This window comes from Vicugna pacos, unplaced genomic scaffold (genome assembly GCF_048564905.1).
Source record: "Vicugna pacos unplaced genomic scaffold, VicPac4 scaffold_21, whole genome shotgun sequence".
Taxonomy (NCBI): Eukaryota; Metazoa; Chordata; class Mammalia; order Artiodactyla; family Camelidae; genus Vicugna; species Vicugna pacos.
In genome coordinates, this window is record NW_027328742.1 from 14019344 (window position 1) to 14046381 (window position 27038).

Genomic DNA, 27038 nt, shown 5'->3' on the forward strand with positions numbered 1-27038 from the left:
AGCCTTGGCTTTCTCCTCTTTAAAGTGGGACAGACTATTGTGAGGTGAGCGGGATCCTGACCCATGGCCAGACACTGTCCTACACGCCTAAGAGAAGCTCACTGACTCCTCGTGGAAATCTGTGGTGCAGGGACAGGCGCTATCACCCATTCCTGCAGAAGAAGTAACTGAGGCACAGAGAGGACAGGTGAGGTGACCACCCCAAGTTACACAGCCCAGGCCTTCTGGTTCCAGTGTCCAGGCTCATGGTCGGTGCCCACTCTGGGTGTCCCCCCTCCCTTCACCCTCCAGTGGGACCCACGGCCGCAGCCTCATCTCAGTGTGATTGTTCATGGGGAGCAGGGTGGGGGCACTGAGGGCCCCTTTCTCTGAGCACTGCTTTCCCAGGAGGCTCAAGGGGTTGGTTGTATTCACTGCTGGACCCCCAGGCCTGGCCCCAGGCCAGCCACCCTGCAAGGCCTGAATCAATGATTATTGAGTAAATACCTGAACATCTGCATGTACCTGCGTGGTGCCCCATTTCCTCATCTCCACAGCACACCTGGCTGCACGGCTGATACTTCTTGTCATCAGGCCTCTTCCAGGGAGAGTCAAGGGGACCAGAGCTGTTCAGCTGGGGACAGCTAGCCTCAGGGGCCCTGTGGCTGCCCCAAGCCTCTCCTGGCCTGTCCCAGGACAATCCACAGGGAGGCCCAGCCAGCTTCCAGGAACAGCAATGAGGTCCTCACCCCAGGGGTGTGGAGTAGGTGCTGAGTGACTCTGCATCTGATGGGGCCCTGGGGGTCAGGCTGCTTTCAACATCCATTCCAGGACTACATCCCTGCTGGCAGCACGGAGCTGGTCATAAAGGACACAGGCCCTGGGGCCAAGGTTATAGCAGGTCCCTGCTCCCTCTCTGTGCCTCAGTGTCCTCATCTGTAACAGAGAACTAGTAACAGGGCCATGGAGGGGCTCACTGAGACCCTCCTCTGTGGCCTTGGGTGGACACTGCCCTCCCTGTGCCTCAGTGTCCTTGTCTGTAACACAGAATTAGTAGCATTTTTCTTAGCCCCTTTGGCACATTTTTCTAAGTCACTTTCCATATTGGGCCCAGGGCTCTCACAGAGCTCACAGATTGGAGAGGAAATCAGAGTGAGGTCCCAGCCCTGGGGGTGCCAGGGGAGGACAGAGGGGCTGCAGGAGGGACTTGGAATCCAGAAGAGCTTCATGGAGGAGGTGAGGTCTGAGCTGTGTCCCCAAGGATGAGCTGTCATCTGGCTGAGGCCTGGCACAGAGCAGGACCCATGTACATGGTGAATGAGGGTGTGAATGAATGAGTGAACATCCCTCTAACAAAGAGTGAGGGGGCAGCCCCCCAGGCCAAAGCAGGAAACACAGGGCACCCTGGGGGAGCAGAGGGCGGGGCTGTACTGTGATGCCTGCCTCACCCTTTATGGGTGTCTTGCCGCCACTATAACCTGTGCACTGGCAAATTTGGAGTCCTCGTCTGTCCTCTGCTCCAGGGTCCTGCTGTTCATTCCCAGCACTGCCCATTTGTCAAAATCTGTGTCCTCAAGTGAACATGGACCCGCCTCATGGAGGATTGTGAACAGGGTGTTTGTGTGCAGCCCGAGGCTGAAGAGGAGAGGAGAGGATGATGGGGGTTCCCCAGAGCGGGATCATGGGCTGGGAGGCATCAGAGGGATGAGGAAGGCCGAGCCTCAGGACTAAAGGATCCCACTGGTGGTGGCCTCTTTCATGAGGGGACTTCACAGGGAGGAGGAAGTCATGGGGCAAGGGCAGAGCTCAGTTTGGGGTTCGCTGACCTGGAACAACTCAGCACAGAGATGTCCAGAGGAGCTGGAGGTAGGGGACAAAGGAGCCACTGAGGTCAGGGTCAGAGCCTGAGACCCAGATGAGTGGGGCAGTGGTGCAGAAGAAGGGGCTTGAGGATGTCAAGATATTCACTCATTGGGACCTCAGGGCGGAGATCTTCGTGTTCACTTCACAGCTCCCTGGTGCCTAACAGAGCAGGGCTTAGGGAGGTCACTCAGTAGACACGTGCTGACAACCCAGGTTCTCCTGTTTCCACATTAAGTCCCTGGTGTGGAGCCAGCTGGCACTCTCTAGAGGAATAGGGCCCCATCCCTGGACTCTCTGTATGCCTGGAGCCTAGTGGCACTTTACCTCCCACTCCCCACTGCATGACCCTTTGCACACCTGCATTTCTACAAGATATAAAACATCTTCTCTTAGTGTGTGTTTACTCTATGAAAACTCATTGCCTCAGGAACACAGGCAATGCCCTTATCAAAGTGGTAAAGCCTGTTGTTCAGGGAAGCCCCTGACAGATCCCACAACCAACCAGGTACCTGTGCATGAACTGATCATGCAGCCCCCTCCTCCTTGTGTGCACAGAACCCCCAATAACAGAACCCACACACCTACCCTTGGTGCTCATGCAGGCACCTCTTGTCTGTGGGGCCCGATGTGGCCTATAGCAGTGTCCCTATTAAACTTTCCTAAACCCTTCTCAGACCCTGGTAATTCTTTACCAACCCAAGTAACTAGCTCGCCATTGTGCCCACAACACCTGAGACAGAATTGGCTAAATTTTACAGACTAATGATGCAGGTTATTTAGCTAGAAAGGTGAGATTAATGCTTACAAATAAAAAACAACACACATACTCAAGGTGGGACAAAGAACCCACAAGGACATCTAAGATCCTCCACGTGCATCCCACTGTGGCCTCAGGGCTTTTGCACTGGCTGCCCTTTCAGCCAGGAACTCTCTCCCTCTGCTTCTAAAACACCTCCAGGTATCTGCTCAAATGTCCTCCCTGACCTTATTTTTCTCCATGGAACTTATCACCGCCGGACATTGTGTATATTTTACTTATTTTTCTCTGTGTCTCCCACCAGGCTGTCTGCTGCATGAGAATGGAGACCTGCCTGTTTCACTCCCTGCTGTGCCTGGTGTCTTGAACCCGCCCAGCACACAGTAGGACCTCAGTGAATGTGTGCTGGGTGTATGAATGCTGTAGGCCACAGACAAGAATCTCCCCAGCAGTGATGGTAAGAGTCGTTCATTCACTACTTACTGAGCCCTACTGTGTGCTAGGCACTGACCTGGGTGGGAGGCACACAGCGAGTGAGGCACACAGCGAGTGAGACACACAGTGAACACACACAGTGTGTGGGGAGGGACACGTGCTCTGGAGAGCACACAGGGTTCAGATAAGTCAGGAGTGCAGGGTGGAGGAGGTTGACATGTTTCTAGACAGATAATTTTGGAAGAAGATACTTTTTCACCAACGTTGGCTCACAGTGAGTATTGTTCTCAAAATTAGAAGGGTTTAGTTAGGATCAAACAAAATGGGGACATAATGAGAAGAGCATATATACACACAGAATATAGACCTTACCCTGCAGTAGCGCCAGGATTCATGGAATCAGAGATACAGAAATGATGTAATCATGGTTTACAAGTAATGTGCATATTTTTAGAAAAAAATTGTTTTGAAGGGTTGTTTTGAAAACATTATATGTTTTGAAAATTAATACTAATATGGGATCTAAAATTTTAATACACCTTACTAGAGTCTTCTAGGGTTGAAATTTATCATCTTTTATTAAATAAAATTGGAAACAAAAGGACAATACATGATGCATTAAAACTATTTTTCTATCTTTGTTTATTATATACCTAGAATTTATACATCAGGTTTTCTGAAATTAATTGTAAATACAATCATACTATTATGAGCATGTTCTCTGGAGTTAATCAATCTTGATAGAATTCCAGAGTCAACATTGAATAACTGACTCTGAATAAGTTACCTATATCCTCTGTGCCTTTTTTCTCACCTAAAAAATGTGGCTACATGTACTACCTATGATATAATAATTTCATGAAGATTAAGTGTATTAATAACAGGAAGCATTTAGAATAGTACCAGGGTTATTCTAATTAACCACTATATTAACTTTTATTATATTTTATCCAAATGTCAATTTATACCTATTTCCCTATTTCACAATCAAATTAAGAGTTTTCTTTCCATACTCTGTACACTATATTATTATCACTTTCTATAATCACAGAACTAATACAAATGTCATGGCACACATATAAACCCAAATCTTTTTGCAGTACTTCCTGTTAAGTATTAGCTTTGATTTCTCAACAGTTTATAGCATTTGAACACTATGGGTCAAAGGAATAACACACAAGTGTCCAGCTTCATCCTTCGGGGGCTGACAGATTCTGCAGGGATCCGTCTGGCCCTCTTCACGCTGTTTCTCCTGATATACCTGATTACCATGTTGGGAAATGCGGGGATGATACTGATAATCCGCCTGGATCTCCAGCTTCACACCCCCATGTATTTTTTCCTCAGTCACCTCTCATTCCTTGACCTCAGTTACTCAACTGTCATCACCCCTAAAACCTTAGAGAACTTACTGACTTCTGCCAAGTCTATTTCACAGATGAACTGCTTCACTCAGATGTACTTCTTTGTCTTCCTGGGTGCCACTGAATGTTTCCTTCTCTCCTCAATGGCCTATGATCGCTATGTAGCCATCTGCAACCCTCTGCATTACCCCATAGTTATGTCCCTAAGACGCTGCTGCTTCCTCATCCTTGGGTCCTATTTGATTGGCTTTCTGGACTCCTTTGTCAATGTCCTTTGCATAAGCAGATTGCATTTCTGTGAATCCAGTGTAATCCAGCACTTCTTCTGTGACACATCCCCAATCTTAGCCCTGTCCTGCACTGACACACATGACATTGAAATCATGATATTCACTGTCACTGGCATCACCCTAATGGTGTCTCTTATCACAATATCTGTGTCCTATATGTTCATCCTGTCTACTGTCCTGAAAACTACTTCCACCTCCGGAAAGCAAAAAGCCTTTTCTACCTGTGGCTCGCATCTCCTGGGAGTCACCATCTTTTATGGCACTATGATTTTTACTTATTTGAAGCCAAGTAAATCTTACTCCTTGGGAAAGGATCAGGTGGCTTCTGTTTTTTATACTATTGTGATCCCCATGCTGAATCCATTCATTTATAGCCTTAGGAACAAAGAAGTAAAAAATGCTCTCTGTAGAGTCACTCGGAAGATAGAGGGATCCAGGCAATTAAAATAACAGTGATGCTAAACTTTTAAATTCATCTATTTTTTTCTTGCTTACAGTGTATTTCCTTGTTCTCTTTCCAGAGATAGTAGAATACTTTTTTTTCCTTCTGTTTTGCTATCTTTCATTTGACCATTTATGATCTGGGCATTTCCAGGAATATGCCTTTAGAAATTCACATAGTAATTGGAAACTATGAAATGTTAAATCTATGGTTTAAGTACTTGTGTTTTTAAGGGCAACTGATTTGCAAAATGAAACAAAATACAGTTGTCACTTTTAAACTGTATCATACAAATTCCCATGTATACTCCAACTTCAGAGAATTTCATTATGGAAAAAAGCTCCATTGGGGGAACAATGATAACAGTTTTATTGATTATTTCATGTTTTATGGAGAAGCAATATAGCAGAGTGATTATGAGCATTTGCTTTGGAAGCAAACACTCCAGAATTCAGACTCTAGAACTGCTGTCCTTTTAGCTGCATAATCCTTAATAAATCACTGAAACTTTTCAGTCTCAAGTGTCCTTGACCACATGACATAAGTAACAATTCCACATCCATATAGTTAATATAAAGATTATATCAGATAATGGATATAAAACATTTAAGGTGGTACTGATAAATGCTGGCCATCATAATCAGAACACTCACTTTCCTGAGTATTTTTAATGCACATGAGCTTTTTTGTAAAGAACACTCCTTTCTGTTTTATAAATTAGTTTTGATTGATTTGAAGAACAAAAATACAAAAGGCAAAGGAAAAACTGAGCGCTTCACAATTTTGAACTTAGAATGTTATATGTTACCATTGGAGAAAATTTGAAAAATATTGAAAAATTTAAAATACTGGAAATGTCCTAACAGTTATTAACAGCTTTGTATGTGTTCTTCTAGATGGACAGTTATATATGTATATGTATAAAATACTTAAGCAATATTTCTGTTATTTCTTATGTAGTTTTTTGAAGCTTTCTGTGTACACTTATGAGTTTAACCATTGATTATTCCTTTGTCATTGAGACCTAAGCTGAATGTGTTCTTTGCACATGAGAAAAATTCAGACTGTTACTTTGCAATGCTTTGGACATGACATGTTTGAAATTCATCACATTAAAAATCTGCATGCAGTGGTGGCTACCTGAAAGCATTTAAAAAGCTAACCTTCTTGTGATTCATCTGCAAGCTTCAGTAAACTGCTTCTTTCTTGAAATTCTGTGTATGTTTTTTAAAAAATCATTGCCTTTCTCCTGATTTCTGTAGGTTTGTTATAATCATTAAAGTAAATATTGAATTAAATGTTTGACTCATTTCTTTTAAATTTTTTAACAAAGATAAATTGTAAAGCTATGAATTTACTATGAATTCAAGTTTTGTGGCAACTCAAAAACTTTAGTCAAGTAATCTGCTAAAATTTCCATTATTTTTAAATTTTTCTTCTACATAATCTAGAATTGGAATTTTCATGTTTTTGCTATTTAAAGGTTATTTAAGAACATATTTTTCTGTTTTCCAAGTATTAGATTTTTTTTGAGTGTGAATTTTGGTAACTATATAGATTGCTTTTACTAAAAAATTATTGTAACAATTTTTTTATTCTTTGAAATTTCTATTGTTTACTCTGTAAAATTATAGTTGATTATTTTTCTTAAATATTTGTTAAATATTAAAATAAAATGTAAAAGTGCAAATTTTTTAGGAGTTAATATAAAAAATTTACTAATTCAGAACTGTCAAATAATTTATTCAAGTCTTTTAAATATACATTATTTTCCTTTACTTAATTTATTTTAAATATTTCTTCATCCAATATGAATGCCATTTAAAACTATAATGACTTATTTTTGCTCTGATATCCATGCTGTCTAGACTCTATATTTAGAGCTAACACTATTTGTTTTGTCTTGCAATTGTCTAAATTATGCTTCTTTGGCTCCTCTTTCATCTTGTATAAGCATTATGTCGTTTCATATGTTTACAGGCCCTTTTCATTTTCCTAGTGTTTTTTATAAACTATGCTTTTACTTTGCTTTCAATTATTTCTATGATTAGGAAATGTATCCCATTGGTTTGTGTTGGCAAATATGGTCTGCAGATTCTATGATTTTGTGGACTACACTTAAGTAGAGAAAATTGCAATTAAATTCAACTAAATTCTAATTAAATTAAGACTACCCTATCCTCTTTACAATTCAGTTTAGAAACCATGGTTATTATACCATTACACAGGTGTAATACAATCTATGGGCAATAAGAAAGATTTAGACTATTTGCATTTGCCCTGAACATTCCTTGTTACATTAGTGCATATCATAGTTTATGTAAAATGTAGCCTGAAGCAGCATACAACATAATACTCTTTTTCATGATGCCATGCCAAAATGCTATTTAATAAAAGTATGATCAAGAAAATAAGACAAGAATAGAGCATGTCAGAAACATAAACAGCTGTGTTTGCCTCAAAAAAAAATGGATAGATATAATGGTGATAACATAATTTGTTAGGCACTTACTATGTGCCAGACAACGTTCAAAGGGCTTTAGAAATATAATTAACATGGTTTATCTTCACAAGATAACTTGCAGTTAGGTATCAGCAATATCTAAATGTTAGTCATATGTAAAGGGAAGCCACCTTTGTACTCATTTAGGCAAAGACACACAAATAATCCTGAAATTGTCTCACTTATCTCACATCCAATCTATCAGCATATAATGTTGATTCAAAATACAGAATATAGTTACACATAACATATCTCTAAAATAAGTCTTTCCAGGTAGTTTTTTAAAGGTAAATATAGTAAAAATTGTTTCAGAAAGTTAAAAATAAATGTATGGGCAAATGTGCATTTAGGTAATACAAATGAAAACAAAGCATTGGTTGTCATTTTAATGTAAAAAATGCAGATTGCAGGAAAGATTAAAATAAAAAAGGATACTTTGTATTGATGGATTTCAATTCATAAGGAAAACTTAAAGGTAAGTGTTATCTGTGCAAATAGTCATGTAGCAACAAATATTCTAAAACAGGAAACTTCTCACAGAGGAAATGAAAAGACAAAAATACATGGACTCATACCAACATTAGGAAAGCCTAATACACAGCAGTTAAAATTTTTTAATCAAGAAAACATTGAAGAGGACTTAAAAACAAAGCACTCATTAAATATGATTATTTTATAGAAATTAATAGATAAATATTAAGCATTGACCATAAATAAGAGAGATTTCAGTTTCTTTTCAAGTGTACTTGCAGTATGTAAAAAAACTGCCATAATTAGTGAAAACAATATTCTGAATTCAGAATATTTAAAAATTTTATTCTGTCTAGAAATGAATGACAAAAACATTTTCAGTTACAAATAATTATTTCAGTTAGGCATTTAAAGATAAGTTACTAAACCACTCCCAAGTGAAAGCGAAATAAGAAAAATACCAGATAGATCTATAGCAAAAATATGACATATTTAAAACATGGGGAATGTCACTGACATAGTGTTCCTTGGAAACTCCATATCCAATACAGAAGACTAGAAAAGAAGGACAAAATAGACTAATGAAAAGAAGAGGAAAATACTTAAAGGAAATACTAAACCAGAAAATCTAAGCAATAACTAACATTGACGCAAAAAATGCTGTCACTGTTTCACAAGTGTCCCTGAGTTGAATTAAAAAAAAAAAGTTTCACAGTTTTTAACCTGTAATATTCATTCATCAAGGGAATATTTATGAGGAACGGTATGTATTAGACATTGTTCTAGACTCTGGAAAATAGATTAGACAACAAATCAAATAGAAATGAAACTGCATATTATGCAAAATAATTGAAAATGCAATGGTGCATTTAAGAAACAAGGAATGTGAGGAGATATAAAGCAGATAAACTGTCAAATAAGATCCTCACTAAGAAGAGAGTTTTAAAGGAAAGAATCATGTGAATAGCAGTGGGGAGAGCTTTCCAAATAGGAATAATAAATGCAGAAAAATTGGGGAGGATTTGTTTCATCAAGAAATGCTCTGTTTATACTGTCAAGTTGTTCTTAAACTTAGTGATCCCACTTTAGGGAAATATATGTAAGTTGTATTCTATGTTCTAAGAATGAAATCAAAAGGATTTTCACAAAATACAAATAATAATAATGGAGGAATGAAAAAGGAAGAAAGAAAAAAGAAAGAAAGGAAGGAAAGAAGGAAGAAATTAAGGAAAAAATGATCTTTGAAGGGCACATATCCTTGCAATAAAAATGAGGCCTGCTGGAAGCAGAAGTAAAAGTGAGCATAGTAGGGATGCTTTCTGTACGTTGGTTTAAGCCTGGGCGATGAGGAGTGGTGGCATCTGCAAAGACATCACAGAGGGGTAAGGGTCAAAGGAAAAGTGAGCAAAGCTGAGTCTGGACCACACCTGTAGGGAAACCCAGAAAGATGTAGAGGAGGTTAGTTCAGACAGAGCCAAATCCAGAGCCAGATGTACCTTAAACTGTAAATTGTGCTTGGTTTGCCATTCTTGAGTTTAAGTATAATCTTGATAAATCCTAATGCCTAGCATCTGTATTCTGTGAAAAATTATACAATTAGTTTAATGTACATGCTCTGGATGAACAAATAAATACAAGAGAAAGGTACCCTCACAAGCATCATGGTAGTGAAACTAGGATCATATCTGTGATCCTTGACTCACTGGCTGGGATTAGACTGATGTCCATGCGTGGATCTAAGGATGAGAAAAGTGCTTTAAACTGGAGTCCAAATCAGTGATTACACAGAAAATGGTACAGGGGTATGTCAGCTGTAGGTTTGCTATCAATTGGGTGGTATTGGCTCAAGCTTGTCAGATATAATCATAAAGTTACTTGCAATTGCAACTTGGAATTCTATCCAACTTAACTTGCATTGAGATGAAAGTTAATACTATACATTTTAAAGAAAAGAGAACATGCATGTGTGACTGTGTGTGTGTAAATAAACAGAGGATATATGCCAGCGTTCATGTGTTCAAATTCTAATCCTCGTAGCACAGAATGCGACTGTGTTTGGAGATAAGGTCTTTGTGATGGTAATTAAGTGAAAATGGAACCTTTAGGGTGGACTCTGATGCAGTAGACTCACAGAGAGAAAAGAATATGTGAAGACACAGGGTGAGGGAGACTGCAATTGATGATACAAAGGCCAAGACTGCAGAAGGCAACTCTGGCTTCACCCTGAACTCATACTTGTGGACTCTGGACTAGTGAGAAATAAATTTCAGTTGTTTAAGCCGCTATCCTGCCGTGCTTTGCTGTGTCAGCACTCATACTATTGTGCTGATGCAGTCAGTATCTACCTATCTGTACCTGTCTGTCTATGTGTCTGTGTATCTGAATGAATCAAGTAAGAAGCAAATGGAAGACTCATTTTTTCTGCCTGTGTGGAAAGTGCACAGGTGGAGGTTTGACTATGATCTTTATTTAAAGGTGTCTAAAAAGAATGGGGAGAGTACTACACTAAAATAATTTTATCATAACTTCTTGATATGGAGACAAAGAATATCATTCTTCATTTGTTTCAATTTACTGGTTAATTTGAAAAATACGCTTTATTAATAAACCAGTGTTTCCCAAACACTCTCTTCATGGCCTCTTTGACATCTTTGTTCCTTAAACTATAAATGATTGGATTCTGCATGGGAATCACGATGCTGTAAAATACAGACACTATCATGTCATGGTCCAAGGCATAGCTAAAACTCAGTCTCACATACATGAAGAGGAAGGTTCCATGGTAAATAGACACTGCAGTTAGGTGAAAGCCACATGTAGAAAAGGCTTTCCTTCTCCCTTCAGAAAAATGCATCCTCAGAATGGCCAGCAGAATGAAGCCATAGATCAGGACAATAAGGATAGTGACTATCTCAATAGAGCCCATGAAGTAGAAGAGTAGAAGCTGGTTTGTGTGAGTGTCAGAGCAAGAAAGAGCAAGGAGAGGAGGGATGTCACAAAAGACATGTTTAATTTCATTGGACGCACAGAAGTACAGGCTAAATTTGTCCACTGTGTCCACAGAAGCATTCACAATGCCACCAACATAAGAAGCAGTGATGAGTGGCACATAGACTCTGGGTGCCATTCTCATTGTATAAAGGAGGGGCTTGTAGATTGCTACTTAGCGATCGTATGCCATTGTGGCCAAGAGGAAGCATTCTGTGGTCCCTAAAATAACAATGAGAAACAACTGGGCTGCACATTCAAAGAATGTAATGGCTTTATTTTTTGACATAAAATCTACTAACATATTTGGGGTAATTACTGAGGAAAGGCTGGCATCCACGTATGATAACAGACTCAGAAAATAGTACATGGGGTTGTGCAGCCGGGAAGCCTTGGTGATCAACACAACTAGTCCTAATTTTCCCATCAGATTAAACAGGTAGATCACTAAAAACAGGGAAAATAGGAAGATCTGCATGGCAGGCTTGTCTGTGAAGCCCTTCAGTATGAATAGAGTCACTTCAGTGACATTCTGCATGGTGACCCCTCAAGAAACAAACTTGAAGCTATTTATAAAATTATAATTCATAGTGCTATGACAAGAGTGAGCAATACTGTGACTTAAGAAATGTGAACCGTATTCTCATATTTATTTCTTGGAACTGCGTAACTTCCCAGCAGCAGTTCTAGAGACAGTGATAAGACGGTGGGCCAAAGGATGATACCATTCACTGTGGAATCAGATGGAAGATTTTGGATTTAACTAACTGGTTCATTTCCTGTCATTTCTAAAAACTATCAAGTCAAATGATTAATTTTCTACTGAATTCTATTAGCTTTTTCCCTATGAAGTCACACTAAAACACAAAGTTTACAGCTAAAGAAAGATTTCTTATGTAATTATTACATTAATATTTATCTCAAAAGCAGAATACATATTAATGTGCAAAGTGTATTAATAAACTTGAATATTTAAAATGCCTTTACATGTAGAATAGGCTGAATAAGATTTGTTTGGTAAACTAATTGCCTACTGAATTGTAGTATTTTATGAGTTAATCTCTGTAAAAACATTTACAGCTCCATTAGATTTTTCTGAAAAGAACTAATTAATTTTTTTCTGAGAATTGAATTGGTTGCCATGGTTGAATAATTTGGTCTTTCATTTTGTTTTGGGGAATCTAAGTTCTCGATAATTAATACTTTTTCTTCTCTCAAATTCTGTGGTGAAATAGGAGGATTATAATAAAAATAAGAAATGTTTTTTCTCTCATAGCATAACATTTGATTATATATCATTGATTTTTTTATACAGGGAAATGACAGGTAGGTAACTATTATTTAAAAGTAACAGTTAAATAAACTTATAGATATTAGTCATTTAAAAATATAACTACAACAAAAACAATCTTTGCACCTAGACATAAAACTTAATATTTAAGAGTTTAAAAAAAACTTAGCAGGAAATGAAAGTTAGAAAAAGCCTTTCCTGTGTTGTCCCATGGTTAATCAAATGAGGACTCTCAGTGTTACCTGAACACGAATTCAGAGTTCTGTTATTCACCTGTAATTACAACACTAGTTGGAGGATAGTTTTTATTTAAGTCATTTATTTTTTATAAATCTACCATTCAAAAAATCTGAGTCAGTCTTCAGGGTACCTAGTGTACTGCAAATAATCTGCACATTATTTACATTCATCCAGTTTCAATTCATTCAGATGAATCCCGTTAGTGAGAGAAAGAGACATATTGATTAGAAAAAGTGGTAGAAGGAGACGAATGTGCATACCAATAACCTTCTGGAAGACAAAGCCAAGGTCACCCAGAGAGAACTGTCAACATATGACTTTAATGCAAGGTGGAATAGTCCAAATACCTTAGGCTCAGTATTGAAGCACTAAGTTCAAAAAGGAGGAGAGAAATAATAACTACTAGTTATTGAACTGTAGGAAGGGGGCTTTGCACATGTTACTCTAGTTCACCTTTGCAGAAACCCTGCCAGCTGAGAAGTGCCAGAAAGGTTGAGTCCCAGATCTCCCCCAGGGTACATGCGCTTTTCACCACTTCTTCCCTCCTCTTACTGTATCCTGGCTTCATTCTGGATCTGATCTTCCTCCTCTCATCCCCCCACCCCCACTGAAATAAAATAAAACATGATCTTTGATGTATTTGGATATTTTCAAACCCTTAAGACAAGAGAAACACTATGACACAAGTAGTAATCTAGAGTGGCTTCCGCATTATGTAACTAACAAAACAAGCATAAAAAAATTACTGATTATTTTTCTCACATCAAAACATAAGCCCCCAGATCGGTGAGTAGGTCAAATGTTTTCTTGGCTTCTGTTGATAACTTTCCCGTTTTACTTTGACTTGGTCTGTCTTCTTCCAGAAGGAAAATAAAAACTTAAACTCACTACTTCTACAAACATGAAACAGTATTGTCCATTTTGCTTTTGTTTTGTTCCAAGAAGTATTGTTTTTCAATTTTTAGACAAACACTGCATGAATTACGTTGTGATGAATGCGTTCTATTCACCAGTAGAAACGGCAAAAACAGAAAGCCTTGGTACTATAACATAATTAATTTTGATAATTTAGATCCCAACTCTTGAAATATTCTGCAGATGATCTGAAAATTTCTCTTACCTGTGGAACAGAAAATGCAATCATCAGTACATTGTGAATATGGTTCCTTCAGATTCTTATATTCAGTTACTTAACTGTTGGTAAAACCCACAGGAGATGCCCCAAGGGGAATATGCTCCAATTTTCTTCTGGTTCAAAACAGCAACATGATGATTTACTCAATAATAAAAAAAGTAAGTGGCTCTAAAATAATGTACTACATGTTGATATGCATAAAATGAATAACGTTTTCAATGTCTGGTTTAAAATGATGCCTTCAAAAAATATATACATTGTCTAACCCTATATAGGAAACCTTAAGATGTGAGACATATTCTTATACCATAGCCCTGACACTGGGTTAGCACTAATTTCTCTGAGAACCAATGCTTTCATCCTGGCAATGTAAGCCATATTACATAGCAACAAGTAGGTAAATACGGTAAACTATAGTAATGTAAAACCACAATATATATTTTGCAGAATCTAGCAGATGGATTTATAGTCAATAAAATTCATTACACATTTACTCTGTTCAAATTACAAAGTGCTTGGTTAAAAAGAGTAAAGTATAAATTTTGAGCTTATTATAAGTTCATTATTCAAGGTAATAAGAAAAGTAAAAAGAAAAAAAAAGCCATGGAAATGTGGAGACCTCAAAAGTTTAAAGCTCTGTAGGATTTTGTAAGCCACGTAATCCATGAATCTTAAGTATTAACCTATAGGGAAGCTATTATATAGAGTATCTATAGATTGTTCAGATTAAATAAATCTATGCAGAATAAATTTTAAAATATCTAATATACACATACAATAAAACACACACAATCATACATACCCACACAAGCACGCACCTAGGACCAAAATGGAGAAAATTAACATTGGTTAACAAGAGAGATCCAGTAGAACTTATATTTTTCTTCAGTTTGCCACATGCTGTCAACCATTCACAGTCACAAAGGGACTGTGAGAGACTGATACAGTTATTATTGTATTAATTAATTATATTTTTTGGTGGTAGTGGGGAGATAATTAGATTTATTTACTTTTAGAAGAGATACTGGGGATAGAACCCAGGATGCATGCTAAGCATGTGCTCCACCACTTGAGCTATACCATCCCTCTGTTCCTGTTCATTGCTGAATAATATTCCACTGTAAAGATGTACCATGTTTCACTTATCCATTCAATAGTTGATGGGCATTTGGGTTATTTCAAGGTTTAGAATATAGTGAATTGGGATGCTAGAAATATTGGCATACAGGTCTTGGTGTAGACACGTTTTCTTTTATTCTGGGTAAATAAGACTGAGTGAAATTGCTGGGTGAGCTGCACCATTTTGATTTCCTCCCAGTAGTGGATGGATGAGAGCTCCAGTTGCTCTCCATCACTGTGAGCACTTTGTATGCTTACCTACTATTATACTTTAAAAATTCTAGTCATTCTGATAGATATTATGGGATCATATTGTGGTTTTAAAATTGTATTTCTCTAATCACAAATGTTGTTGAACATTATTTTTTATAGACTTAGTTGCTACCAGTGTCTAGTGTCTATTCAAATGTATGCCCATATTTTGATTATCTTTCCTTTTGTTTTCATATTGTTGAGTTTTTAAAGTACTTTGTATATTCTGTACAATAAATTCATATTCTTATTCAATATTCATATTCTTTATTGAATAGCTATTCAGTCTGTGGTTTGTTAATTTTCTCAACAAGGTGTTTCACAAAGCAAACTTTAAATGTGATAAAGTGTAATTTAACATTTTTCTTCTAGGATTCATGAATTTTGTGTTTTATACAAAAGTTTGTGACTAACCCACAATCACAAAAATGTCCGAATTTGTTTCTCTAAAAGTGATATTGTTTTAGGGTTTTACATTAAAGTCTAAGATTTATTTTGAGACAACTTTTATATATGATGCAAAGAATGAGTCATATCTGTTTTTTTGTGATATAAAGCTATTCTTTACATTCGTATCATTAGAAAAATACTCTTCTTCCTCTGTAGATTTTCCTTAGCAATTTTGTCAAGAATCAATTAACTGCACAGTGTGAATCTATTGCTGAAGATTATTTCATTGACCTACGTACTCCTTGATGTATTAGTTTTGTGGCAAATCTTGAAATTAGATTGTATAAATCTTACTTTATTCTTCTTTTTAAAAATTGCTCTGACTACTTTACTTTCTTTGCTTTTTTAAATAAATTGTAGAATTACCTTGTCAATTTGTTTAAAAAATAGCTTGTGTAATTTTAATCAGAGTTGCATTGAATATATGGGTCATTTGGGAATGCATTTAATCTTTTTTTGATAATTGTATGTATATCAGTATCATCTTTCATTTTTCCTTTACTTCCTTCTTTTCTTCTTTCCTTCTTTCTTTCTTTAAAAATCAGATTCCATTCCCTATCTTTTAATTTAGTATCTCTGAGTGTAAAGCTTAAGCATCTATGTATTTTTTCACAATTTTTTGAAGAATTTCTTTAAGTACATGGCCTAGCACTAGTCTATAGATTAGTATAAAGGGTTCCCAAAATGACACAAGATGCTACACAACTCAAATTTTGAGCTTCATCTTTGTTAGATCTCTAAGATTCTAATGTTCTATTACATAGAATTTTACAGTTATTCACATACTGTCCTATGTTTGTTGTCAATGTTTCATATTGCTTTATTTATATCTTATCCTCTCTATAAACTACCCAATGAGTTTTAGAATACCTTTCATACTATTTACAAGTGTTCCTTTCTCCTGTTTACCATATGAAAAACCAAAATCCTCCTGCTCCTTCTTGGTCCCAGAAGGGAATTAGTGTGTTTTCTCCTTGGGACATCCCTGTAGAATTCAAGAAGAGCTTGAGAATCTGATATAAGAGTTCAGATGTTCAGAATGCATAGTATGGCTTCATGAAATGAGTAGCTCCATTTCTACAGGTAAGAAAAAAGCTTTTCCATCATTTACAAAATACACCAGAAATTATAATCTTGAATCTCAAACTACATGATATGCTTTAGTATTTAAATTTGAAATAGAATTTTTTTTTATTCAAGACCTTTATTAACAGGTGCTTGCAGTTTGTTGACTTTTTTTTAACATTATTTATTGATTTATAATCATTTTACAATGTTGTGTCAAATTCCAGTGTTCAGCACAATTTTTCAGTCATTCATGGACATATACACACTCATTGTCACATTTTTTTCTCTGTGAGTTATCATAAAATTTTGTGTATATTTCCCTGTGCTATACAGTGTAATCTTGTTTATCTATTCTACAATTTTGAAATCCCAGTCTACCCCTTCCCACCCTCCACCCCCCGGTAACCACAAGTCTGTATTCTCTGTCCATGAGTCTATTTCTGTCCTGTATTTATGCTTTATTTTTGTTTGTTTGTTTGTTTTTGTTTTTTAGATTCCACATATGAGCGATCTCATATGGTATTTTTCTTTCTCTTTCTGGCTTACTTCACTTAGAATGACATTCTCTAGGAGCATCTATGTTGCTGCAAATGGCATTATGTTGTCAGTTTTTATGGCTGAGTAGTATTCCATTGTATAAATATACCACATCTTCTTTATCCAGTCACCTGTTGATGGACATTTAGGCTGTTCCCATGTTTTGGCTATTGTAAATAGTGCTGCTATGAACATTTTTAGTTAACTCAGAGTGGAATAAAAATTGAGTGAAAGAATGCCAGGGAACATAAATAGGAAAGAGTCTTTACACATTTAGGTCAATAGATTTGTAAGTTAGAAATTTTATTTAATTTCTTTGATGGAAGATAACATAAGGCGAATAAAGGGAGTGAGAATAAGAGGCTCTGTTTCAAATGTAGGAAAATTAGTGAATGGAGAGAAAATTTTCTGTCAGTCAACCATTGGGTATATGACATTTGTGGATCATTTTTGTCTCTCCTGGAGGGATATACAGATTTTAAATTTATTTTATTTATTTCACTGACAGTAGTAAGAAAGAAGTCAGTTACAGAGAGGAACAATGGTATCACAGGAGGCAGGGAAAGATGGTGAAAACTACATGCATCATGATGAAGACCTTGGGCTGAAACTTGACTCTGGGTTGTTTTAGCTGTGACAGTTGCTATAAAAGGGAAATGAAGGAATGTATGCAGAAATCCATTCCTGTGGCCTGTGCTCAGCACTTGGCAATTATTAGTTTTTCTCTTTTGAAAACTTGGTGTTTCAATGTTGATTCTAAGATATTTGGATTTTTCTGTCTTCCGTTAAATTATATTTTTGAAGAAGCCTTATATTAATTTTAAAATCTGATTGTAGATTATTGAATTCTTCAAGAGTTATAGTCATTTTCTTTTCATAATTCTAAATCCTTTCAATATATTCTAATATTGACTTAGTTTTACCCAGTATAACTTTCATTTTTGCCTCTAGCAGAAATGCCTGTTTAAAGAGGAATTTAGCTGAAGTATTTAACTTTGTAGTCTTTCACTCTCTTTTTGAGCCAAGTCAATTTAAGCTCACTGTAATGTAGAAAATAGAATTGTGGTGAGCTGTATGTGTATTTTTTGATATCAACAGAATACACAATTCATAACACTTCTTTATTCTCTAAGGAATAATCCAGAGACAGAAAGAGTGAATAGAGTAAAAAAAATGATTAAAATTGATTCACTGGATTTATCCTGAGAGAATAATGTTTTGATATGTATTAATAATCACAAATCACATGTTACATGAAGGTAAAGAATGAAATATCTTATTTGAAAATGAATATATTTATATTCCTATATGACTGAAGCATTATGCTATATACCAGAAAGTGACACAACATTGTAAACTGACTGTACTTCAATAAAAATATATTTTAAAAAGAATGAAATATCTGGATTAAGGTTCTTGCCACTTCTATTCAATGATTAGTTATAACACTAATTTTGTGATCCAATATTTTCTAATGCTTTAAAAATGCATGCATTTAATGACAAAGTTCAATTATAGGGTAGTCTTAAATTTATAACCCAAACTGACATATTCAAAGGAAATTGCTTTGCATCTTTATTGCTTTCCACATTTAATTAGTCTGCCTGGATGCATCTGGTTTTCTCCCCTTGGTCATTTAAATATATTGGTACTTTAAAGTAGGTAAACTTTGGAGAGCAATTCTAACATCAAACGTGGCTTTTAATCTTGAACCTGGCCTATCAACATGCCCTTTCAGATTCTAAATTCTGTTATTTGTCCTGAACAAGAAATATCATTGAACTAATGTCAAGAATTGTATCAGGGCTACTCTTCTTATGATTCTCCTCACATTTAAAACAGTAGTTATTTCAATATTGTGGCATAAATATTAATGTTCTCATTCTATAGGTGACCAGATTATAACAATTACTGAAAGGTCTGGAATGCTGATATTCTGTTCTAATGATCTATACACCGATATACTATCTCATGAGTTTCAATGTCAGAAGGAAATTATTTTTTAGCAAATCACTTGGTATTTTAATGGGCTTTAATATGAAGACAGCTAACAGAATGCAGTGGTCAATTAACCAACTGACCTGATGGTTTAGAAATGGCATGAATTCAATCAGCAAGTGAACACCCATGTATTTCCATTTGATTCTGCAGTCAGGGGCATGAACACTTGACACGCTGCCTTGTCACTTTCTCCTGAGTTGCACCTGGGAAATTATACATCCCTGAAATTAATATGATGACATGTCTCGCATTCCCCTGAGTCACTATACTGAGTCACAATGTTGCTTATTCTTTTGGAGCAAATGAATTGTGGGAAACACTGAATGTTGAAGTAATCATAGGTGATGAACGTATATATCCAACAATTAATAAACTTAAATCCAGATATTTGAGTGAGGGCAGTAAAAATAATTTAAAAATAAATCAGGTAAATTGTACATAAAGAATGTTTCTTTTATAAGGAAATCAAAAATACCTTGAATAATTAGCAAAGACCAGTGGCACCATTTCCACTTCTCAGATGCTTTGGGAATAACCAAGGAATTGCATCAAGTTCCCAGAGGAGTATCTCAAAGGGGACAGACACATAAATTCTTCTGGCTGCAGTCGGACTAGTAATCACATTGGGGAACAAGGAGGCATTCCTTGTTTTAGGTGAGTAGATGGCACTGATTATCCTAATTACTAGATTAGATCCAATGACAATTCTTGACCCCTATCTTCAATTTTAAATTATAGATATGGGTTTTAGTCACCAATGCCAGTCTCAATACTCTGTACCACAAATATTAATAAACTTTTTTCATAACTGGTTTCTAGATAATGATATATTTGGCAATTCTTATTGGTGTTCTTTGAAGGTAATAAGGGACCTCATTTCTATGTGTTATTATTTCTATATTTATACTAGGATTCTAGATCATAGGCCTTCTGAAGAGGGAATCAGCATTTCCTGAAAGCTCTTAAATGTTGTCTAAGCAAAGATGCTGACTGAGTTTTTTTTCTAAGTGTCAATGCCTCAGATATTATAGTTTCTGATCAGGCTTTCAGTTATTCAGTAATACGATGTTATCATTATCTCTTATTGTCATGCATTCATACAGTTTCATTTGTGTTCTACATATTTATAGCCTTGTTTTTCTTTTTTTAGCTAATAATCTATAATTGTCAGATTGCAAATTTCCCCAAGAGAAGATTCTGAGGCCAGGAGTTGGGTATATAAAGTTAACTTGGTAGATGATTCTAGGAAGCAAAAATGAGAGAAACAGGAAGTGTGAGACTGAGAAGGGAGAAAGCTAATAAAGTGTGCAGTAAAAAATAGATTACTGCTGTATGCAACTAAGTTTCAATCACTTAAGATGTAATGCAGTGCCCTTCAGATTTCTTTTAGGGATTACCTAGAAGAAGGCAAAGGCTTGGATATTTATCCATTGATTCTTGTCCCTTATTGGTTGGTTATTGCTCCTCAACACATTAAATCTCAGGCACTTCCAAAGTGCCTAGCCTGTGGTCTGAGCAGGATCTCAAGATATTATGCCTTCAGAAAAAGAGGTCATGGGACATGGGCTTCTACCAGCATGCCAGAAAATAATCTAGCATGGCTGCAAGCCAAGTCATGGGTGGCCCAAAATGACAAGGGATGAGAGACAGATATGTCTGCTACAGTGATATTTGTAACTGTAAGTTAATGGCAAAGCCAAAATAATACAAAATGGACTTTTTACTTGGGCTAATATCTCCACCACACCACATTGAGAGGATGTCTTTGCCCTACTATCTTTACATAAATTTATTTTTATATGAATGGTGAGGCTAAAGGCTTGGGAGTATAGCCTATATATTGACAGCAGGGGAAAAACTGAGTCTAAAATCAATGGCATTAAATGGTCAGGGAAGATTGGTCTTTGAAAGAATCACCAATCTATTGCATGCATTGCACTCTTAGTACTGGTGAACTCACCACTCCTTAGACACTTCATAATCTAGCCCACGATACTGCCTTTCCTTGCTCATAATGTACTTAGATGCATTAAGGAACATTTTCTTCTTGATCTCTTTTTTGTATTACAAATTGTGCATATCACAAGTGAGTAGGAAAAAATATGTTTTGAAGGATGGGAAGAGGAGAGCAGGAGACCTTCCCATATCTCTCCAAAGGTCTGTTATGTGGCACAGATAAAACACCAGCTGTTACTCAGCTGTTAGAATTTGACCCACGCATTTGAGAATCTAGCATTATTCCACGTGATTATAATGAAGAAGTATAGTTTTTAAAAAATCTTCAAGGATTATAACAAGCCACATAATAGCAGTTTAGGGGATGACACTGAGTATAATACTGAACATCTTAAGCAAAAATTTGGTGTTTTCTAAGTAGGACTTGCCAAGCAGCACAGTTGGTCAAATTCCAAATTTGTAATTAGAGAAGATTTATATTGATTTTATGTCCTTCACTAACACCACCTAATTGTAGTTAGTGGTCCTTTATGGAGAAAATTCAAAATCTTTTACACAATAGGGAGTGAAAACATATATAAGGAAGGACTTGTAGCCTTATTAGCTGGGTTGAATGAGAGAAGTATGGGTGTCTTTAAATACTATATGTACATATTTTTAAAGATGCTAACTCACTCAAAGATTGACGAGCCTGACATACTTTTAGAACTGTTCAAGATTCTTCTTTCTTTTATCCTTTCTGGTTCTTTCTCTCCTTCCTTTGCATGGGAATACAGTATTCTCAGCTGGATCAAACATGTATCTCAGTTGAGGCTATTTGCAAAGTTTTCTAGAAAGCTTAGTTGAGATTTGGTGTTTGCATTTGCATAAGAGGATCCCCATGGGCTTCAGATCCATTCCCCAAGTCCTGGTGCAACTCTGAAATGTGTGTTTCCATCTGAAAAGAGTCATTCTTGTTGCTCAGTCTCCTTGTTTCTTTCCAGTTAGTGCTTGGGTGGGGATGATAAGGGGAGGATCAGATGAAAATATCAACTCAGCTCAGTTTCAGAAGAACTCCAAGGATTTGTAAAATACGGCAAATGTTTGGATGAAGAGGTTTGCCACAATGAACAAGCCAGGGTGGAAACTTCCTTTCTTTGGGTATAATTTTTTTGTAGCTAAAGGCATAGACATTGCCATTTTCCTTGTTTGGCTGCTACTAATGAATGCTTATTTTCCCTTTTTGTGTCTGTGAAAGTTACTGGTATGAGGCAGATTTAATCTTCCAAATTAATCTTGAATTCATGTCTTCTGTCATGTTTCTCAATAAAGTTTTAATTTTTCTCCTTTTACAAGTAGTTCAGTTTACTTTTTATAAATATTTTATCAAAGATATGAAATTCCCCTTTTATTTTTAATTTTATTGTTTTTATTTATTCTAAACAATATTATTTCTTTTTTAACATTTTTTATTGAGTTATAGTCATTTTACAACATTGTGTCAAATTCCAGTGTAGAGCACAATTTTTCAGTTATACGTGAGCATACATATCTTGATTGTCACATGTTTTTCACTGTAAGCTGCCACAAGCTCTTGTATGTATTTCCCTGTGCTATACAGTATAATCTTGTCCTGTCTATGTAAATTTAAACAAAATTCAAATACTTCAAATGAATCATGCAATAGCTAATTCCTCTTGTTCCCTATGACCGTCTTTATTTTTCATCCTTATCCTTCATGCAGTGATATCATTTGCCAGCCCCTGAGGCATTTGAGAGAGCATTCTCTGCTTCACAGAGATGTTTCTTTCTGTTGGATATGTATATCCATAGTAGTTTACTAGATGGTTTTAATTTTTACTTGTCTTAAAATGTGCTAGAAAAATATAACAACTACAATATTAAATTCATCATTTCAGAGATATTGGGCTAAGGTCAAAGCAAATGTGGGCATACTTATCTGTTGTTCTTTCCCAGATTGAATCAATTACAGATGTAGGGTCTACTTGGTATGCAATATAGGAAAAACTCAGAAACTTCAAAAATTGGCTTACATTTGCTGAAGTTTCAGATCCACATTTCTTGAAGAAATAAGTCATTTATGTGCAGTACAGTGGGCATATTGGGGACTACTGAAAATTTGCTAAATTATTTTCTATCATTATAAACATCACTAAACAATATTTAAAACTCATAAAAGCATGGTTGAATGATAGTACAATTTAAAAAATCAAATGGATAGTGGAATGAAAATACCATTTGTCTATGTGGAGTTATAATGAAGAGAAGTGGATCAAAGTCTATTAAATTAGTTTCATAGCATTTTTTTTGGAGACTGGGGCTAAATTGCAAGGTCAGGAAGCAAAGGGTTATTACTTTTTATTATAATTCTTTCTAAAATTGATACATTGTAACCAATTATGTGCGGTTTAAATGAAAAAAATTTTTGAAAAAATGTAAGAATTCCCACTCTGATCGAACTTCTCTGATGACATTGTTGACAGAGCTGTAAAGGAAATATATGTACCTTGAAGTGAGAACCAGTATATGACACACAAAAATCAGATGTCTACTTTAGATCTTAGGTTGTAATGGTCTCTAAATTTGCTTCCAGGTTCAATGAGGGGGTTGAGTCTTGTTTTAAATCACTCTGTCAAAAATAATGGGATCTGTCTTACACAGAATGACTGTGAATACTAAACTTTTCACAGATGATGTCTTCTGAAACCCAGTGTCTCTTCTGATGGTTCTTCCCACAGTTAATTTCCTCCATGGCCTGGATGGACAGACACAATCAAATGGAGCTGAAAGAATTCATTCTCTTGGGAATCACAGACCACCCTGAGCTCCAGGCTCCATTATTTGCGCTCTTTCTCATTATCTACATGATCTCACTGGTGGGCAACTTGGGTGTGGTCATCCTCACCGAGGTGGACTCCAGGCTACAGACACCCATGTACTTCTTTCTCAGACACCTGGCTTTCATTGAGTTTGGTTATTCAACAACTTTGGGGCTCAAAATATTGGTAAATTTTATAAGTGATCAAAACACAATCCCCTGTAATTAGTGTGCCACACAGCTGGATTTCTTCATCTTATTCATCATCAGTGAGCTTTTCATCCTGTCAGCAATGGCCTATGACCATTATTTGGCCATCTGTAACCCTCTGCTCTACAGTGTAGTTATGTCCCAAAGCCTGTGCTGGGTGCTGGTAGGAGTCCCCTACCTTTACAGTGCCTCTGTGTCTCTGATAACCACCATAAAGATATTTACTTCATCATTCTGTGGCTATGTCATTAGTCACTTCTACTGTGACAGTCTTCCCTTGTTAAGTTTGCTGTGCTCAAGCACCCGGAAAATTGAGTTGCTCATACTGATCTGTTCAGTGTTTAACTTGGTTTCATCTCTTCTGATTGTCCTTGTGTCCTACATACTGATCCTTAAGGCCATCCTCAGGATGAACTCTGCAGAAAGCAGTTGCAAAGCCTTCTCCACCTGCAGGTCTCACCTGACAGTGGTAGTTGTGTTATATGTGACCCTCTTCTTCATGTACATGCAGCCCAAGTCCAGTCATTCCTTCGATTCTGATAAAATAGCTTCTGTGTTTTTCACTTTGGTAATTCCCATGCTGAATCCTATGATCTACAGTTTGAGGAACAGAGAGGTCAAAGGCGCCCTGCATAGGATGTGGAAAAATCTGTGCAAATTCCCTATATAGTTTAATACGCAATGCATATAAAACAAATTAGACTATAGACAACTGTTTATTACATGTGATGAACTGTTAGAAAGCAGTAATGAGTGAAAGGAATGCAAACTAGAAACATGTTTCTCATTTTCAACTTATAGATATTCAAGTACTGATCAACTTTGATTTGTCCTCAACTTTTAGGGCAAGAGACTGAAGTCCAGATCCCTGTTCTCATGTTGCCACATATTTATGTTGCAATTGAAGGGAAGTCTTTTTCACTGCATCTACCATTAAATAATCTTGTTTTCAAAGGTACACTTGTGTCTTTTAATAAAATATTTCATGTGTGTGTGTATCACACAATATTTAAATACTAGTGCCTGTCATACTGGCATACTGACACATGGAAGATGACAGTGACTATTCTGTGTGCTGGGCATGTATACAGCAATAAAAAATGCATCAAAAATATTGGCCTTCATGATGCTCTAACTCTATCTCCTTTGTGTTTGCTGACACCTCAGATTTCTGTTAAATTATGGTATGTAAACATGTATATGCTCAGGGAAGAAAAATAAAAGTGTAACTGTTTTCAAGTAGCATAATTGTGTTAATTAAAAATCCAAAAGAATTTCAAGCTAAAAAATTAGAAATAAAAGGTAAATTTTGCAAAACTGGTGGATACAAGTTCAGCATACCAAAAGTTCATTATGTTTCTATATACTAGAATGAAACAGGTAAAAATAAAATTTTAAACAATACATCACACTAGAAAAAAAATCTGAAAAATACTCAAAAAAATCTAATGAGTGATTTGTGTGACATTATTGCTACAAATTATGGAAACATTATTGAGTTATTAAAGAAGACACAAATGTAGCAATATACCATGCCCATTGGCTGGAGGAAATAAATGTGATGAAGTCAGTTCTCTCCAAATTTTCTTATAGATTTAATGCAATAAAAAAAATTCCTCTTTTTAAATTTTAAAATAAAATAATCTCTGTATTCTCTTGGTTCCTGATTCCATTTTTATAATAATATAATTATAAGATGTATAATTTTTTAAATTATCTCTACATGTCAGAAATTTCTATGCTTTATGTAATTTGAAGCTCACAACCATCTACCAAGGCACATATTCACAGAGGGCATGTAAGAGATTAAACAGTGATTATACCTTGTATCATGAGGCTATGTAGTGAAATTTGAATCCAGATTTAAGTCCAAAAAATCGTCCACTTTTAACACACATGACCTAGCAACAATTCAATCCTAGTGTCTACTCTATGCTAAGTGGAGAGAAACAATTGAATCCTTCCCAGAAGCTAAGCTTGAGGGACAATTAGAATTTCCTCATAGATATGCTCCCACCCTGTTCTGTGACCAAAGCAGTTAAACCTTCCAATGGCCAATGTCAGCTTCACATCCTAGGACTTGGCCCTGGCTAGTGGGAGAGGAAGGCCCCTGCTTCTAATTATTCAAATTTGATCTCTGAGGAAACATGTCCAGAGACCCCCCAGGAAACCCATAATCTTCTCTGGGTGACCTAAGGTTGGGGGACCAAGTCCTGCAGGGGACATTTGTTCATCCACACCCAGGGGCAACCCTGTCTTCCAATAAGACATCTTTTACTCTGAAGGTTTAAAACACTAATGATGCCAATGGGCCTTTTTCCCTCTCCCTGCCAAGAATAGGATCAGGTATGGACAACAAATTCTAATCCCTCACCCTCTGCCCTTCTCAGAATAACCAGTAAACATGCAGATATGTGTCCTAAGGTGCATGCACTCAATTCCCTGAGGGATGGGACCACTCCAATCTCCAGGCTCTCCTGGACCTAAGTCACTGAAAAATTCCATTTTAAAAAAAAAAATTACTGAAGCTGGTATTAAAATTAATATGGAAATGCAAAGATCCAGAATAACCAGAGCAATATGTCAGAAGAAGAAGAATCCAGAGGACTTCCAATCACAGATATCAATTCTTTTAATAAAGCTAGATTATTTTAAAAATTATGTCATCGGTGCAAGTATAGACAGACAGACCAATAAAATAAGTGAAAATCAAGTCTAAAGTAGAGGGGGGAGGGGAAGGGCTGGGGAGAAAAATGAATGAATATGATATTAAGTGAAAGACCATAGGTTCTCCAAAAGTTACACTGGTATAAACAAATGGAAAAAATATTGAGCTTTACTCAAAAGTACAGACATTTTATATGTTACA

The 27038-nt window shown here is 36.4% G+C and overlaps 1 protein-coding gene and 3 pseudogenes across 2 annotated transcripts; 3 read left to right on the top strand and 1 right to left on the bottom strand.

Annotated features, from left to right (window-relative positions):
• The first annotated feature begins 81 nt into the window (after window positions 1-81).
• On the top strand, window positions 82-6056 carry LOC140694282 (olfactory receptor 8H1-like). Of its 2 annotated transcripts, none has more exons than XM_072957597.1 (3): window positions 82-187; window positions 2904-3056; window positions 4172-6056. In XM_072957597.1, exon 3 carries the CDS (start codon window positions 4191-4193, stop codon window positions 5136-5138), a length of 948 nt encoding a protein of 315 aa, XP_072813698.1. In that variant the 5' UTR covers window positions 82-187; window positions 2904-3056; window positions 4172-4190; the 3' UTR covers window positions 5139-6056. The 2 variants fall into 2 exon arrangements, with proteins under 2 accessions (XP_072813698.1, XP_072813699.1); XM_072957598.1 differs by having other exon boundaries at window positions 98-187; window positions 4155-6056.
• On the top strand, window positions 2918-25403 carry LOC140694281 (olfactory receptor 8K3-like; annotated as a pseudogene).
• LOC140694283 (olfactory receptor 8K3-like) overlaps window positions 2924-27038 on the top strand; it is a 47174-nt pseudogene continuing 23059 nt past the window's right edge.
• On the bottom strand, window positions 10683-11645 carry LOC140694359 (olfactory receptor 5T2-like; annotated as a pseudogene).

What these genes read in the sequence shown, in the direction of transcription:
- LOC140694282 (XM_072957597.1), top strand. Translation starts at nt 4,191, where the DNA reads ATGGGTCAAAGGAATAACACACAAGTGTCCAGCTTCATCCTTCGGGGG.